The sequence below is a fragment of the Malaclemys terrapin genome, chromosome 9 (genome assembly GCF_027887155.1).
Source record: "Malaclemys terrapin pileata isolate rMalTer1 chromosome 9, rMalTer1.hap1, whole genome shotgun sequence".
NCBI lineage: Eukaryota > Metazoa > Chordata > Testudines > Emydidae > Malaclemys > Malaclemys terrapin.
This window is the reverse complement of record NC_071513.1, coordinates 78,440,572-78,457,369: the sequence shown is the minus strand read 5'-3', so window position 1 is coordinate 78,457,369 and position 16,798 is coordinate 78,440,572. Positions and strand designations below refer to the sequence as shown.

Sequence of the window (16,798 nt, the reverse complement as noted above, 5' to 3'; positions counted from 1 at the left end):
TCTCATATAGGCTCCTACTACCCCCCACCCCCTGTCCTGATTTTTCACACTTGCTGTCTGGTCACCCTAGCCGCACTGCAGCAATAAATCTGACCCACACTCGGGCGTGGAGACCTTCCTACTCTCGGGGGGTTGAAATCTGGATGCGGCTCTTAGCTGTGCGGACACAGACTCTTGGTGGGGGATTGAATTGTCCCCGGCACACGCAGGCCCAGCCCCCATTCCGTGCAGAAGAGCCGCTCCCCGCCCGGCCTTTCCCCTGCTCCTGGAGCCCCGGAACCCGTGTGCCGGGCTGCGCTCGCCGGCCGGAGCGCGCTGGCGGAGCCACCCTGACGGGAAGCGGGTCAGCTGACCGCGGGGAGGCGCCCGGCCTAGGAGCGGAGCAGGCGAGAGGCCGCGGGGAAGATGCTGCTGGTGTTATCGGAGGAGCACAAGGAGCACCTGGGCTTCCTGACCCAGGTGGACAGCGCAGGTCCGGCTCGCCCTGCCCCGCCCCCCCGCACTGTTCCCCCGCCCTGGCCGGGCTCCTTCGAGCCCCCGAGCCCCCAGCACGAGCGCGGCCCCCCTTGGGCAGCGAAGTGGGGTCTGTTGCCCTGCTAAACTGAAACAGGGTCCTCTGCCCTCTCCCAAAGCGCCTGACATCACCCGTCTCTGGAGCCCGCTGCGGTTGAGGGGCCCCTAGGAGCCCAGGGTCTTCTGCAGGGGCCACGCGGCAGCTCTGTTCATGAGGGAGACCTGGCAAAGGCCTGGCCGAGGTGTGAAATGTGTCCCTGGCATTGCAAAACGCCCCGTCTCCCAGCAGGCCGGAACTGCCCGAGGGTTACCCCAAGCACAGGAGTCACTGGGCAGGTCTGCAGAGCGTTTAATCTCCTTTCATTTCAGTTGTTGGTGAATTTGGCCGTATCGCAGTGGAGTTCTTAAGAAAAGGCACCAACCCGAAAATCTACGAAGGAGCCGCAAGTAAGAGCGAGAGAAGCGGGGCAGAAGGGTAATGCTGCCTAGGACCTTCTTGGACTGAAGGGGAATTGTTAAAACTGAGTTTTTTAAAACACTAATTTAAAAAACCTAGGTATTTTAGATTTTATTAATCAAAAACATATGCCCTACTCTAAGGAGTATTTCTCCCTGAAAAGGGAGAATTGCCATAGACTCCATGAAGTCCACTAGGGACTTGGCTGTTACTGATAATTTCATATAGAAGGTGCTTAGATACTACAGCGGGTGTGGGCAAATTTTCTGGTCCGAGGGCCACATCTGGGTGAGGAAATTGTATGCAGGGCAATGAATGTAGGGCTGGGGCAGGGGGGTGGGCTGCAGCAGGGGGGTGGGGTGCAGCTTGGGGCAGGGGGGTGGGGTGCAGGAGGGGATTCAGGGCAGGGGGTGGGGTGCAGGAATGTGTGGTGCAGCAGGGGGTTGGGGTGCAGGGTAGGGAAGGGGGTTGGGATTCAGGAGGGGGTGTGGAATGTGGGAGGGGGCTCAGGGCAGGGGGTTGGGGTGAAGGGGTGTGGCAGGGGGCTAGGGGGCTCAGGGCAGGGGGTTGGGGTGCAGGAGGGGTTCAGGGTGTGGGCTCCAGTGCCACTTACCTTGAGTGGCTCCGGGGTGGAGCAGCGCGCAGCAGGGCTAAGGCAGGCTCCCTGCCTACCCTGGCCCTGCGTCATTCCTGGAAGCGGCCTGTATGTCCAGCAGTGGATACTGGGGGTGGGGTATGGTGGGGCAGGCGGCACTGCCATGTGTTGCTCTCGTGTGGGTACCACCCCGAAGCTCCCATTGGCTGCGGTTTCCCATTCCTGGCCAATGGGAGCTGCAGGGGGCGATGCCTGCAGGCGAGGGCAGTGCACAAAGCCCTCTACCTCCCCCCTTCTGCCAGGGGCCGCAGGGACATGGTGCCAGCCATTTCTGGGAACAACGCAGGGCCAGGACAGGCAGGGAGCCTGTCTTAGCTCCACTGCGCCATGGGACTGGCAATTCCGTGGGCCGGATTGAAAGCCCTGACGAGCTGGATCCGGCCCACGGGCCATAGTTTGCCCCCTCCCTTGTACTACAGTGTTGAGCAGCAATATAAAATTCAGAAATATATTTGGGACAGATGTAACATCATGATGCCTTAAATGGATGTCATCAACTTGAAATATGCAATTAACAAAATAAATTTCTGGTGCTTCTGAATTTCTCTTCCAATTTTTGTTGTTTTACAGTAACATTTTCCTGGTTTTCAAAAAATATTTTTCTGTCTCCTGTTGCTTTGTGAAAGGCCCATCCAATTATCAGGGTAAAATTGTCTGTTTAGTGGATTATAGCTGGGAGGTGGAGGAATGAAATTAGCTGTACCCTAAGGATTATCAAATGTATAGAGAAAACCAACTGAAAACACTACTTTTCTTTTTTAAATCTTTCATCTATAGCAATCATAAATTATACTTGTAACTGTGGTTTAAATAATTTAGGTGTTTGTGTCCCTTTAATATAATGCCTCCCTTTCCAAAGGGCAAAGTCTGAAAGTTGGCAACACTAGTACCAATCTGGTCACCATTGGTTAGATTTAAAAAGTGATACACAAGTGAGCATATTACTTTATTAAATCATATCATAAACTCTAAAGGGTTCTTTCAGGCCCCGTTGTGACTTACCATGCAATGTATGCTTAAGTCAGTACTAGTTCTGCTGTGCTTTTTAAAATTATTTTATTTATTTGTTTGTTTATTTATGTATTTAAATGCCATGTGTGTTATAGCCTGAACAGATGCACCTTACCTTGTCTTGAATATCTGTTTTGTTTTCAGGAAAACTTAATGTTAGTAGTGACATTATTCAGCATGGAGTTGAGGGATTAACATATCTTCTCACTGAGGGCTCCAAGCTCATGGTAAGGATAATGTCGCGATAGTATATATCTGGGGGTAAAAGTTTGAGAGAAGTCCTCCAGTTTTTTATTGGAAAACAAAGGCTTCCACAATATGCCTACAATGCTGGAAACACTTAGACAAGGAATCCAAGTCAGGTTTTCAAAATTTGACAACTTCTTGATGATGGGAGAATGAAAGGGTGTGTATAAAGGCAACATCATTTTTACATAGTATCGTAATATTAAGCATCCCAAAGCACTGTATGTGATTCACTTCACTTTGCCTAGCATGTGCATTTCAGTGGCTCTGGAGTTAAACTTTTTTAACAGCACATAGCAACAATACACAACAATAAAGAACAGAAGGTGAGGAATAATGCTTTAAAAAACAAACAATCCAATTTAAGTGAAGGGAAATCTATTTTTTGAGTTCTGACACTGTTCAAACGCTGTACTGAATACAGACTAGATTAACTCCTCTTATTGGTTGTTCCTTGGAGCTACCCAGGCTACTACTGGTCTGACTGGCCTGATGCTGCTTAGTTTGTGAGATTTTAACTAAATCATCATAAAAGGTAATGTGAATCCAGGCAAATAGGAAAGAAAGAAAGGCACCTGGTTAATAAATTGTCTTCCCATTGGAAAGACTGTTCAAGAAGTAAGAGGATACTTGAATATTGCAAATGTATGAAATAAGTGGAGCAGTTGACTAGTAGTCCTGAGTTAATGTCGTTCACTTGTATTCTTCTGGTATTGCTTCCAGTTCTTGGAATAGAGTGAAATATCTTCCTTTGGAAAGTAGGGTGACCTGAAAAATGAAATAAATTCTCTTGGTATTTTGATGGGATAGAGCTTGCCATGGAACACTTATAATATGTGAAAGCTGTTGGCAACAGTGCAAAAGAAAGACTCTTCTCTCAAGTACATGACTCCTTCCAGAATAATAGAAACTGAACCAGACCATAAAATAAAACATACATGTAGAAAACCATTGATCTGGGACTGTCAAAGTACAAGGGCCACTCTAGATTAATGTAATGTGAGCTCTGGTGTTGCACCCAGTGCTTACATACATAGCTTGAAATTTCTAAAATGCCTGAGTACTTTAAAATTTTAATAATAATGCTACACAATAGTTTATAAATTTATTTGATATCTAGAAATGTACTAGGATCGGTCAAGGCCCAGTAAGTCATTGTTATAAGCGCCTTCTATTGGTACGTTATTTTGGTTCTTACTACTTTCAAATAGGTGTACCAAAATGATTAAATACAAAATGTTAAGCGTATTTTTGCCCTTTTTAATTTATTTGAGTAGTTGCGTTTGAATATTATTATTGAAGTTGATGTACGTTGGTAGCAATATCATATCCGCAATTATACATTAGTTAACATGTGAGAGGTTTGATGGGTTCTAGATATGGAATTCCTCTCTTATATTTCTGCATGAAAGGTATTGTAACTAGGTAATGTGACTTTAGAAAATGTAATATATAGATTCCGGGGAGCAAGTAACATAATAATAGCAACAACAGTTGTGCAATTCCTGATTACATTCTAAATTGATAATTTCTAGATCTCTGAGATAGACTTCCAAGACTCTGTACTTGTTCTGGGATTCTCAGAGGAATTGAACAAATTATTGCTCCAGCTTTACCTTGACAACAGAAAGGAGATCAGAAGCATTCTTGGTGAACTGGCCCCAAAGCTTCCCAGTTACCACAGCCTTGAATGGAGACTAGATGTGCAGGTAACATACCCTAGTATTAGTAGATAATCTGAATTTCATTTTAGCACATTTTGGCAGAACAGGCTGTTGTGAAAAACATAAGGTTAATTCAATCTTTTTAAAATGCTTGAGGCTGCAGTATCTGCATTTATATAAATATTTGCAGATGTTTATTTACCAGTCTGCATTGGAAGACGGGGGGCTTTAAGATAGATAAAGAATATAGTTAATGTTGTGAAATGATTTCATTGTTTTATGCACTGTTACAATGCGGAGTTCAGTCAGAGATTTATATACTAAATTAAAGGATAACTTTAAAAACAATAAAATAGACTAAATAATAAAGTCTTTGGTGTAATATATAATGAAGCATTGTCAAATGACAGCATTGCAAAAAAATACATTGGTTTAAACCAGAAACTGCAATCATTATCTAATAATGATAAAACTAGATACAGATGGAAAGAGTAAACTATGTCAGTCTATGAATAAAGTTGCAGAAGTGTTGAGTTCCAAATTGACACTTGGGTTCCTAGCATATTTCTTTGTTTTAACACGTACTGTTTCTTTTTTTTCCCCTTACTTCCCCATTTCATCTCATTTGAATATCTTCATAAAGCTTGCCAGCAGAAGTCTGAGACAACAGATTAAACCAGCTGTCACTATAAAGCTACACCTTGATCAAAATGGAGATCAGACAACCAAAATATTACAAACTGACCCTGCTACTCTGCTCCACCTAATTCAGCAATTGGAACAAGCCTTGGGAGAAATGAAAACAAATCATTGTAGGCGAATAGTCCGCAACATCAAATAACATTAATTTGTGACTTATCTCATTAAGTAATTTGTGAAACAGTAGTAGAAAACAATGTTCACAAATATACATTTTGAGGAAAATAAACATCTGGATCAGATGAAATGCTTTCCTGTGCCAGGATCTTGAGCCAGTGGTTACAGGCCGAACTTCCTTTGTTGCTAACTTTATACAGCTGCCTGATGTGAGTTAGGATAATTGTCTTGTGCTTTAACTCAATATAGAAATTAGTCTGGTCAGCGCTACGTTAGTTATTTCTCCTTGATGAGTGTCCCTAATATTATATAGGGCTGCCTCAATGTAATACAAAATTGTGTATTCATTGCTATATTTTTCAAGCAACATTTTTCTCTTGTGTTCTTTCTTAAAATAAAAAAATACTTACACTGAGAAGGAGTGATATTTTACCAGGATTGGTCTTCCCTCTAAATTCTTATGCTTATAGAACCACTGAATTTAACTCTTAAGGTTCCCACTTCTTTTCCCTGTCATAACTTCTGTTAGTAGCTGCTAAGATGCTTTTATGAATAGGTGGCAACAAATTCTGTAATGCTGCATATATCATCAAAGTCACATTACAGACAAATAGTAGGTTTGTTTTAGATGTTTCCTATGTTTCTGGCTAGACTTGCAAATAAGAGAGTCAGTCCACTTTTAAGTTTAACTTATGTTAGCCAAAGCACTCTACTACTGTTTAACTTTCTGCAAAGATGTGTAATATGGTAGCACTTCCTTGACTATAGCAGGGTGTGATGGGGTGGCTACCTCATGCAGGAGTGGAAGGGGTTAATGGAGGCCAGATGGGCCAATTAACCTAGTAGATTGGAGGCTAAGAAAGCAGCCCTAATTAGAGGAACAGGCTGTGCAGGAACAGATGGGGCCCTTATAAAGCCAGGTAGCTGGCTGCAGATAGGGGTCACTGTTGCTGGGCAAGGCTGCTGCTGGGCAAGGGCAGTCTTCCTGCAAAGCGGGAGCAGTGTTTGGAGACTGCAGAGTGCATTGGATGCAGTCATACCCTGGAGAGAGGGAGGAGGGTTTTGGAATTGGTAGACCCAGAGAGAGAAGGGGAACCAATGGTAGGAAGCAGTACAGGGAACGAGGAGTGAGGGTTAGGAAAGGAAAGTCCAGGACTGCTGAGCTGAGGGGCCCTGGACTGGAACTCAGTGTAGAGAGTGGGCCTGGGTTCCCTTCCCAGCCCCTGGGGAGTGGCCAGGGCATTGGAAGTGTCAGCTAGACAGCAGGTCTGGAAAGACTGAATTCCCTGGAAGGGGAGGACCTTAGTGACCTGGCCAGAGGGCCAAGCCACGAAGAATAGGCTGCATATTCAGGGCTGCAGACTGAGGGCTTGTCTACACTTACCGGGGGATCCACGAGCAGCGATCAATGCATCGGCGGTCGATTTAGTGGGTCTAGTGAAGACCCGCTAAATTGACTGCAGATCGCTCTCCGGTCTACTCATGTACTCCACCGGATTGAGAAGAGTAGGGGGAGTCGATGGGAGAGTGTCTCCCATAGACATCGTGTAGTGTGTACCCCACAGTAATTAAATCCAAGCTATGTCGATTTGAGTTACTCTATTCACGTAACTCAAATTGCGTAGCTTAGATCAAATTTCCCCTGTAGTGTAGACAAGGCCTGAGACAGGATGGGGGGAAGACGCACTGGAAGGAGAGTGCGCTGGCAGAGCTAATTGCCAGAATGGCCAGCGGGAGTCGTTGCAAGTGGTGACTTTGACTAAGGGCTAGTAGTTACTACTGGCACATTCTGGCTACCAGCTAATAATGGCTAGCTTAGATAATAGTTTGTACATGCAAACCCCAATGGCTCTGCGTAAGTTCAGACAAGAGAATCTCAGAGTTATGGACACCAGCGTTATGAACTTATCAGTCAACCACACACCTCATTTGGAACTGGAAGTATGCAATCAGGCAGCAGCAGAGACCAAAAAAAAAAAAGGCAGTACGGTGTTAAACGTAAACTACTAAAAAAAAGGGAAAGCAGCATTTTTCCTCTGCATAGTAAAGTGTCAAAGCTGTATTAAGTTAATGTTCAGTTGTAAACTTTTGAAAGAAAAACCATAAGGTTTTGTTCAGAGTTGCAAACATTTCAGAGTTACTAACAAACTCCATTCCTGCTGTGTTCGTAGCTCTGAGGTTCTACTGTAAACACAGGTGATCTGAACAGTAGCAAAAGCAATATTATGGGTTAAGCAATGATAGTTTTTAAGCTTTAAAGAAAGCTATTAGGAAAAAGCAAAAGTGCAACTGCTGCTTCATCCTCTTTTTTTCAGATTTGTTGATTAAAACATTCTATGGCTTGGATTTTTCTCTGACAGGTCAGTTGTAGCAAGTTTTCCAGCCTGTGGAAAGATGGCTTTATAATGTGGAAACATTGACTTAATTATTGCATGTGAATGTTATTTTAATTAAGAAATGTAAGTGGCTTTTAGCATCTAACATGGATGACAAAAAAATGGGACTTCTAACATTTCATTCATGCTTTAGTATAACACTTTGTAGCTTCAGTGAATAGGATGTTAGTATCGCTTTGTTGTTACTAGTGGGAGTGCATTATACACCATGGGAACTGTAGTGGAGAGAGAACAGATAGTGAAGGGGAGTTTTGTACGTGTGATTTGGCTTCAATTCATGCTGTCCCCCCTTCTTCCACGTTGATGTTATAATAATGCTCCTTTGCTGCTGCTCAGGATTTATGGTATAAAATATACTTTTTAATTGTTGTAATTTTCTTAGTGTTTTGGGTTTTTGCTCCTTGTGGAAAGTAGCATTTAAAGCCAAAGACAGCAGAAGTGCATTAAACTGTAGCAGTTCTTGCTATTTAAAAAAGGGGCTTAATTTAGAAGTTTCAAGCTTAATTAGTTTAGTTTATTTTATTCTTTGATTTTTGGGGGGAGGGGAGAGCATAGGGGAGAATAGCCAATGTTCATGGTTCCCTCACACAATTGTTCACTCACACAATGATGACTAAATTTCCTCTCCCATCTGCAACGGAAGTTTATATCAGTATTGTTTCCTATTTTAAAAAATGGCAGACCCTTGGTGTGGAGTCTTGTTATTCAGTTTCATTACTTAAGACCAGCTAGCAGGTTGTAGAAGGGCTACTGTATCTCATCTACGAAGATCAGAAAGGGTTTTGTTAAGCACATATGTTCCTCTGATAATTATTGACTAAATTTGATCCACTAGCCTCGTCTACTGGGACTCGGCTGCTGTTGCTATCATTTAATGGAGAAAAAGCATTTGATTAGGTGCAGAGGATATATCTTTTGCAGTAGTGGGATGTTCTCTGAATGGATTAAGTTCAGAACACAAAGTCCTGTGCTAAAGTGGAGGTTGATAGAGTTGGTTTTGCATTAGCGAGGGGTGGGCACCACTGTCTATTACACATTCATTTGAAGCACTGCTTGAGAAGATTAGTGAAGGGCTACTGGGTGTTGTGTGGGGAGGAAATAAATGGTGTTTCCCTTTCCTTGGATGCCAGTGTCATATTTGTTATGCATCTGATCCATGAAAAGATTTGTTTACTATAGATTCCTTGGAATGCTTATGAAGCACTATTTGCTAGTTTAGAAAACTGATGTGAAATGAGAGACTATATATAGCTTAGCCTTTGATTGTCAGAAGAGAAAGAATAGTCAAGTTTTTCTTAGTCTGTCATCTGTGTGTCCTCTGTGTGTGTGTGTGTGTGTGTGTGTGTGTGTGTGGCACATCACACATATGGGGATTGTATCAAATAGCGAACTACAATCAAGTTGAGTTACTTGGTATCTCCATTGTTTGTTTTTTTTCAGTGCCAGTGCTGGTCTTCCATATTTTTAGAGGAAGTGCAAGAATAGCTTGAGTAGCCAATTCATATTTCGCCCCACTGACCTCTCCTCAGTTGGGCCCCATTCTAAAGTCCACTGAAGTGAATGGGAGTCTCTCCATTCACTTCAGTGGGATTTGGGTCAAGTCCAAGAAGGCTCTCGTCATTCACTTCCTAGTCCCAATGAGGGTCTGAGCACACCTATCTTTTCCATCTTAAAGAAAACCTATTTTATTGCAGCTATTCTCAGCTACTGTGGACCAGTTGGTACCATGTGCAACTGTTTGTAATCTCTGTAACCATGTCTGTGGGGCATCATTGTAAGGTATGGGGGTATTTTTGTTGTCCCTCCACCACCATATTCTGAATAGAATGGAGAGTTCCAACTGGACCTTGGGAATATAGAAAATTTGGGAATGATAGTCAATGCATATCCCACCGGCATTTCTGTATGTCTCGTGCGCTTATGCAGTTTCTCTCAGTGGTGCACAGGCAAATGCTATATTCTGCAATATTCACTTGTTTTCAGCAAAGCTAATCGCTGCACGGCGGGCCTCTGTAAATAATCTCCACCAGTTCAGTGCTGGTGCAGATGGCTAGTGCTGGAGTAATAGTCCCTACAGTGAAAATAGTTCTCCTGACACCATTGCACTGTACAAGTCAACTGTGTGGATGGTCTGTACTCTACTATCCCAGGTTACATTTTCCAGAAACCTTTATACCAAGTGCTGCATGCACTGTTCATTTGTATGCTATTTTGCCAACCTCAACTTCTCCAGAAATGATATTGTCCTGAGATCCACTTCTTTATCAGCATGTCTAATGTCTTAGAAAAACACTTTCTATGCGTGTTGCCAGCTGGCAAGAGGCGGATGTGTAGGTACTGATGGCAAGGTGATCCAGTTGGAGCTGAACTTTGTGATTGGGTGTCTAAATGTCTTACCAAGCAGAGCGTTGCTCAGGATAGCACACAGTGCTATGAAAATATTAAAGGGCTGAAGCTGCAATATAACAAGGTCCAAAGTAGCAGCTGGCATGGAGGCAAACCCGCCCAGTCAGATGCACTGAACCAAGTTCTTGCTGCCTGATAGTATGGAGGCACTCTGTATACTATGATGGTGAGGGACCAAGATGTGGAGGAGAAGAAAGAGAACACCAGCTTCATGTCTTCAGCAAGGACCCAGGAGGAGGAGCTGGATTGGGGGATGCCCAAGACTATGCTTGGAACCGAGGCCCAGTTTAGAGAGTACCAAGCTTTGGAGGTGGCAGCTGAGCAGGTTCAAGATGAGAAACTGGGAGACGAAGACCCCTTGCAAAGTACGTTGCTTTTTATTATTTGTACCATTGGGGCTGGTTTTTCAGGCAGACATAGGGGCTACAGGGACAGTTTGCTGGGTTCTAATTAACGCAATCTGACTCTTAAACAGGGCCGGCTCTAGGCACCAGCCTCCTAAGCATGTGCTTGGGGCGGCATTTTTCAAGGGGCGGCACTCCGGCAAAAAACCTGGAGCCAGCCCTGCTCTTAAATGGGTGGTTTCAGCCTCACGTGAGGGTAGAAGTGGCCCCTGTCTCCAATTGTGCAAATTCCTCTCTTTCCTTGCCTCTGTAGTTCAAGGTGGAAGATTCAGCAAGTCAGCAATGGAATCGAATACCCGTGTGGAGGCAGGGTAAAACTGAAACATATTGGCTAGTTTGGATGCACTGCAGCATGGCCACTTACACCAGTATAATTCCATTGATTGAATTACCAGTGGTTCAGTTCTCTAGTGCAGATGTAACCCAACGGCCTGAACTAGCAACCCAGGCCCTGTCTACACTGGCAAGTCTGTGCGCAGTAAAGCAGCTTTGTGTGCTGGAACTCCCGAGGTGTAACACACTACCAAAGCCACTTAGTGCGCAGATGCAGCACTCTTAAAAAACGACCCAATGAGAGGCGTAGAGCTTTCTGTGTCAGGGCTACAGCGCTGCGGTGCCAGTGTAGAGACCGTAGTGATTACAGTGCTGCAACTGACCTCTGGGAGGTGTCCCACAATGCCTGTTCTCACCTCTCTGGCCATTGGTTTGAACTCTACTGCCCGGCCCTCAGGTGACCAACCGTCAGTCCCACCCCATACATTCCTTTGCAAATTTGAAAGTCCCCTTCCTGTTTGCTCGGTGATGTGTGCAGTGGTATCAGCGCATCTTTCCAGGTGGCCATGCCTGCTCCATGCACCAGGTGATTCCCCACTTGGAGCAATGCTGAGCTGCTGGACCTCATGGGCTTTTGGGGAGAGGAGGCAGTGCAGTCACAGCTGTGCTCCAGCCGTTGGAATTATGATACCTACGGACAGATTTCTAGATGCATGATAGAAAGGGGCCATGACCGAGACACATTGCAGTGTAGAAGCTGAGGAACATCTACCACAAGGCGTGGGAGGCAAACCACTGCTCTGGGGCTGTGCCCACGAGCTGCTGGTTCTACAAATTGCTGGACGTGATACTCGATGGCAACCCCACCTCCACTGCGAAGGACCCTGTGGATACTTTGTTGGCTTACGTGCCAGTTGAGAGTGGACCGAGCCAGGAGGAGGCAATCTTGGATGAAGAGGGGGACTGAGAGGCAGAGGATGACTCGGAGGCCAGAGATGCATGCAGTCAGGAGCTCTTTTCTACCCTGGAGGAGCCTAGCCAGTCACAGCAGTTGGATCTTGGCGAAACGCAAACAGGAGAGGAGGCCCTGGTAAGTGGTTTCTGATTTTGGGAATTGCTGAAGCGAGTTGTTGGGGGCAGGAGGGTTGCAGAAAGCAGGCTTGTCTCCCACCTCATGCCTAGTCTGAGCGGTGGAACAGGCAGTTGACTCCCTCACTTCACAGGAATCTCCCTCAGAGATCTCCAGGAAACTCTCATGGAGATGCTGGGCAATCCGTTCCTGCAGGTTCCTCAGCAGAGCTGCTTTGTTTCTTGCCCCATAAACAGTAACTTTCCTGTGTCACTGTGCCATCACGGGAGGCAGTGGTTTGCCTCCCACGCCTTGTGGTAGGTGTGGTAGGTGTTCCTCAGCTTCTACATAAGCTAGCCACATAGGCACCACAGCGGAAGCCGCAGGCTTGGAGAAGACCCTCCCTTGATTCCCTGCTCACTCTCAGCAGTGAGATATCTTCCATAATGATCACATCCTGTGGAAAGTGTGGGGACAGGAATGATTATCAGGCCCACCCTACAGTGCTGGCTCTCTCCAAGAGCCACGTCCCCGCTGTACAGCAGGGTCCTGGAACAGTGATTTACTCTGCCCCTGTGGCTGCTCACCACTGTGGGGGTCTTGTGGCTCATGTGTGCTTGCCTGGGGTCAGCCAGTTAGTGTCAGGTGTGTGAGTACTGGCTGTGTTTTTTAAAGCGCTGAAACAGTGTTGTCTGTGTTGCAAACAATACTGCTTCTGTAAAATGTTGCATTTAAACTTCACATAGATGACCTTGGGAGCACAGCCTCCCTCTTTGCTATTGGCAACAGAACGGCTGCGCAGAATTAGAAAGCGTCCAAGGAGGACTTTATGCGTGAGGTTATGATGCACTCCGCCGCCGAGAAAAAAGAATTGAAGGAGTGGCGGGATAGCGAGAAGGGGGACCGAAAGGAGAATGTGGCACATCAGAAAGAAGCCACAGAGCGGCTCTTAACAGTTATGGAGTGCCAAGCTGACACGCTCCAGGCGATACTAGCTCTTCAAACTGAGCCGCTCCGTGCCCGCCCTCCCCTGTAGCCGCTGTCGCAAAACTCTTTCCCATGTGCCCCCCAAGACACCAGCAACACACTGGTATCAACCTCCTGGCTCCAATCTATACCCACAGCATTCCACTCCTCCCCCCTCACAGTCCTGCAGTGTAGACTCCCACTACCCACTGCACTCAACACCCATCCCTCTGCAGTTTGGCTGTGCTGAAGTCCAGCACCCACTGCATCGTACTCCAAAGGAAAAGGTTGGGTGTGATCCTGGACATTCACAATCTGTAGCTGTCCCAGGACCCCTCTTCCTCTTGATACCGTCTCTTCCCCCATCACCCTCCCTACTGATGTTTTTTTTTTTTTTCGTTTGACTCTCTCTCCTTTGGTTGTTGTCTTTCAATAAAATAATTGTTTGTTTGAAAGCAATCTTTATTCTATTGAGTGAAAGCAAAAAGAGCACTGCAAAGCAACATACAATTATGTTAAGGGCCCCCTCTTGCATCATGTGCACCGATCACTTCCTAGCATTACAGGCAGTACAATCCTGAACATAGCAACAAATATTAGTGACTTTCAGTTTCAAATTGCTGTCTCAAAGCATCCCTGATCCTTACGGCCCCGTGCTGGGCCCTCGAATAGCCCTGGTCTTTGGCTGTTCAAACTCAGCCTCCAGGTGCTGAGCCTCCGTGGTCCAGCCCTGAGCGAAGCTTTCTCCCTTCCCAAATATTATGGAGCATACAGCGTGCGGCTGTAAGCATAGGAATATTGTCCTTGGCCATGTCCAGCTTCCCATACAGGCATTGCCAATGGGCTTTTAAACGGCCAAATGCACACTCCACAGTCATTCTGCACTTGCTCAGCCTGTTGTTGAACCGCTCCTTGCTGCTATCAAGTTGCCCCGTGTATAGCTTCATGAGCCACGGCATTAAGGGATAAGCGGGGTCTCCCAGGATCACAATGGGCATTTCTACTTCTCCTACGGTGATCTTCTGATCAGGGGAGAAAGCCCCTGCTTGCAACTTCTTGAACAGACCAGTGTTCCGAAAGATGCGTGCGTCATTCACCTTTCCGGACCAGCCTGCGTTAATATCTGAAACACCTACGATGATCCATAAGTGCCTGGAGAACCATTGAGAAATACCCCTTGCGATTTATGTGCTAGGTGGTCTGGTGCCAGAATTGGAATGTGTGTGCCATTGATTGCCCTTCCATTTGTGCAAAGCCATCCACAATGTCACATACGTTGCCCAGAGTCATGGTCTTTTGGAGCAGGATGCAATTAATGGCCCTTGCACACTGCCATCAACACGACTCCAATTGGTTAGCGACCGATTGGTAGCAGTCTGGAGTAGCCAGCTTCCGCAATGCAATCGCCACGCACTTCTTCAGTGACAGGGCAGCTCTCATTCTCATGTCCCTGCGCCGCAGGGCTGGGGTGAGCTCATCACAGTCCCATGAATGTGGCTTTCCTCATGCAAAAGTTCTGCAGCCACTGTTCGTCATCCCAGACATGCATCACTATGTGGTCCCACCACTCAGTGCTTGTTTCTCGAGCCCAAAGTGGCATTCCACTGTGGTCCGCACCTCCGTGAATGCCACAAGCAATCTCGTGTCGTAGCTATTACGCGTAGCAAGATCAACGTCACACTCCTCTTGACTTTGTAGTTTAAGGAATAACTCCACTGCCACTCGTGACGTGTTGGTCAGAGCGAACAGCATACTGGTCAACAGCTCGGGATCCATTCCTGCAGCCTGAAAAATCGTTGAAAGATGGCGCCAAATGCGGACGGAAGCACAGGGATTGCTGGAGTGCAAAGCAATGCATCACGGGGCATTGGGACAGGACCCAGGATGCCCCACGAGCGCCCCCCACCTTCCCACAAGTCTTAGCAACAAATGAGAAAGAGGTGCTCTATGGGATAGCTGCCCAGAGTGCACTGCTCCAAATAGCACCGCAAGTGTGAACACACTATTGTGCAGACAGCTGTCAGAGTGAAAGCACAGCACCGGTTTTCCTTCGGCGCTCTCTGAGTGGCGCTGTAACTTTGCCAGTGTAGACGTGCCCCCAGTCTCAGTACCTCTGAGCTGTGGTAAAGTTGAAATCCAAATTTGGATCTGGAATTTCTACAGTGCTCATTTCAAATCTCACCCATTTCTGAAGCACACAGAATGAGAGTTCTTTTAAAGGAAATAAGTAAAATTTCCTTCCTTCCTGATGGCTTTGCTGTTGCTTTCCAGAATCAACCCTTCTAGTGTTGGAGAGCACATGGCCTTCTTCACTTCCCATAAATTATTAAAAACATTGAGGTAATGTCCTTAACTCTAATCCAGTTAATTTTTAAATAGGCTACCTTTTTATCATCTCCATTTTCTGCCAATAAAAATAAAGAGCCGGTTCTGAGGTCACTTTCAGAACTTGAAAAAATAATAATGCATAGAGGAATAGGAAATGTCTTGTTTCTGCAAGAAGAGTAAAGGGTAACTGTTGAATATAAAAAGGAAAAACCCCAGCACCCTTAAGGGATCTCTTGGTTGCCTCTCATTGTAGGCAATCTGCTTGTGTGAATAAGGGAATAAGATTTAGCCCTAAAATCTGTATGTTTAGGTTAACGTCAGATTTTGATTAGGAGCAATATTTAGTAGTTTGCTGTATAGGTAAATACCATTAGTTTCAATGGGACCTTTTGTGGAGTAAAGTGCTATTTAACATGAATAAGGGTATCTAAATCTGGGCTATACTTGAGACAGCAACCATTCATAAAAATCAATTACAGTCTCTGGTCCTAATCCATTGATGCATTTGGGCAGCTTTTTGCTGGTCAGCCTGTTCAAAGCTTCTGTGGAGCCAGCTTAATTAGCCATGTATGGATTTCCCAGCAAAGAGAGAGATCAGCTGGTGTCAAGCCACCATAGCAACTCTTAATCACCACCACCACTGGTGGCCGCTATTCAGAGAGCATGGCCAGTGGGAAGGGATCATGCCTAGAACATCTCTGATTGTCAGGGTGGCCTCTTGAGGCCCTTGGCAGGCATCACAATTTAGAGCAGCCACTTGGCCTTCAGCTCTCTGGAAAATAGACTGGCACATGGCCAATGTCAGGATTGGGGGGGCCATACAACCTCCTTTGTGCCCTCTCCTCCTCAGCCATAAGTTAAGATCTGTCTCTTGGCTTAGCATTATTATGCATTGTTTTCAAGTTTAAAAAAATAATTTGGAAGATGTAATATGTTTTTGGAGCTGTTGCTATGATGTATTTGTGTACCGTGTGTAATGAAATGAAGCTAGTTTTGCATTATTTGAACACAAAAAGCTACTGAACCTGGAATGACTATTGTTTTTAAAACAGGGTGTGGCTTTGTGTGACAAATTTCAAATAGGAATTGTACATTATTGCTGAATTTTAAATATAACTATTGAAAATGGAAGCCTATAGCAGGAACACGGACCCAACTTTTACAATTATATAATAGAATAATTATGATAATGTGGCCTTTCATCCAAAGACCTTGCAGCAATTTGCAAACAGTAATTAATGAAGCCTAGAACATTCTCTAAGGAAGTTAAGTATGACTATAATAGCTTTAAAGATTGACATGTTTATCAATCTGTTGTATTTAAATTTCATGTTAAGGCGTGGTGCTACTCTGAAAAATTATTTTAAAATGGTCTCTACCCAGCAGATCTGCTCCCTATGTGTATTCCAAGTCATAAATGTTTTTTGTTTTTACTGATCCTCCAATTTGCTCTGGATGGGCACTGAAATATGTGTTAGCTACTTAAGCTAAACAATCTGTTCTACCTTGTATTTAGCTGTGCCATTCCAAGTAAGTTTCTGAGTCCTGAAGAAGAGCTCTGTGTAGATTCAAAAGCTTCTCTCTCTTTCAACAA

At 45.2% G+C, this 16,798-nt stretch overlaps 1 protein-coding gene across 1 annotated transcript; it reads left to right on the top strand.

Annotated features, from left to right (window-relative positions):
* The first annotated feature begins 331 nt into the window (after positions 1–331).
* On the top strand, positions 332–5,780 carry COMMD2 (COMM domain containing 2). Its single transcript, XM_054038780.1, has 5 exons — positions 332–472; positions 883–960; positions 2,781–2,863; positions 4,418–4,591; positions 5,190–5,780. The coding sequence occupies exons 1-5, from the start codon at positions 406–408 to the stop codon at positions 5,385–5,387; spliced, it is 600 nt and encodes a 199-aa protein (XP_053894755.1). The 5' UTR covers positions 332–405; the 3' UTR covers positions 5,388–5,780.
* Positions 5,781–16,798: the final 11,018 nt, after the last annotated feature.

Coding starts and splice junctions, on each gene's coding strand:
- COMMD2 (XM_054038780.1), top strand. CDS start 406: ATGCTGCTGGTGTTATCGGAGGAGCACAAGGAGCACCTGGGCTTCCTG. Junction 473..882: donor GACCCAGGTGGACAGCGCAG/GTCCGGCTCGCC, acceptor CTTTCATTTCAG/TTGTTGGTGAATTTGGCCGT. Junction 4,592..5,189: donor AATGGAGACTAGATGTGCAG/GTAACATACCCT, acceptor ATCTTCATAAAG/CTTGCCAGCAGAAGTCTGAG.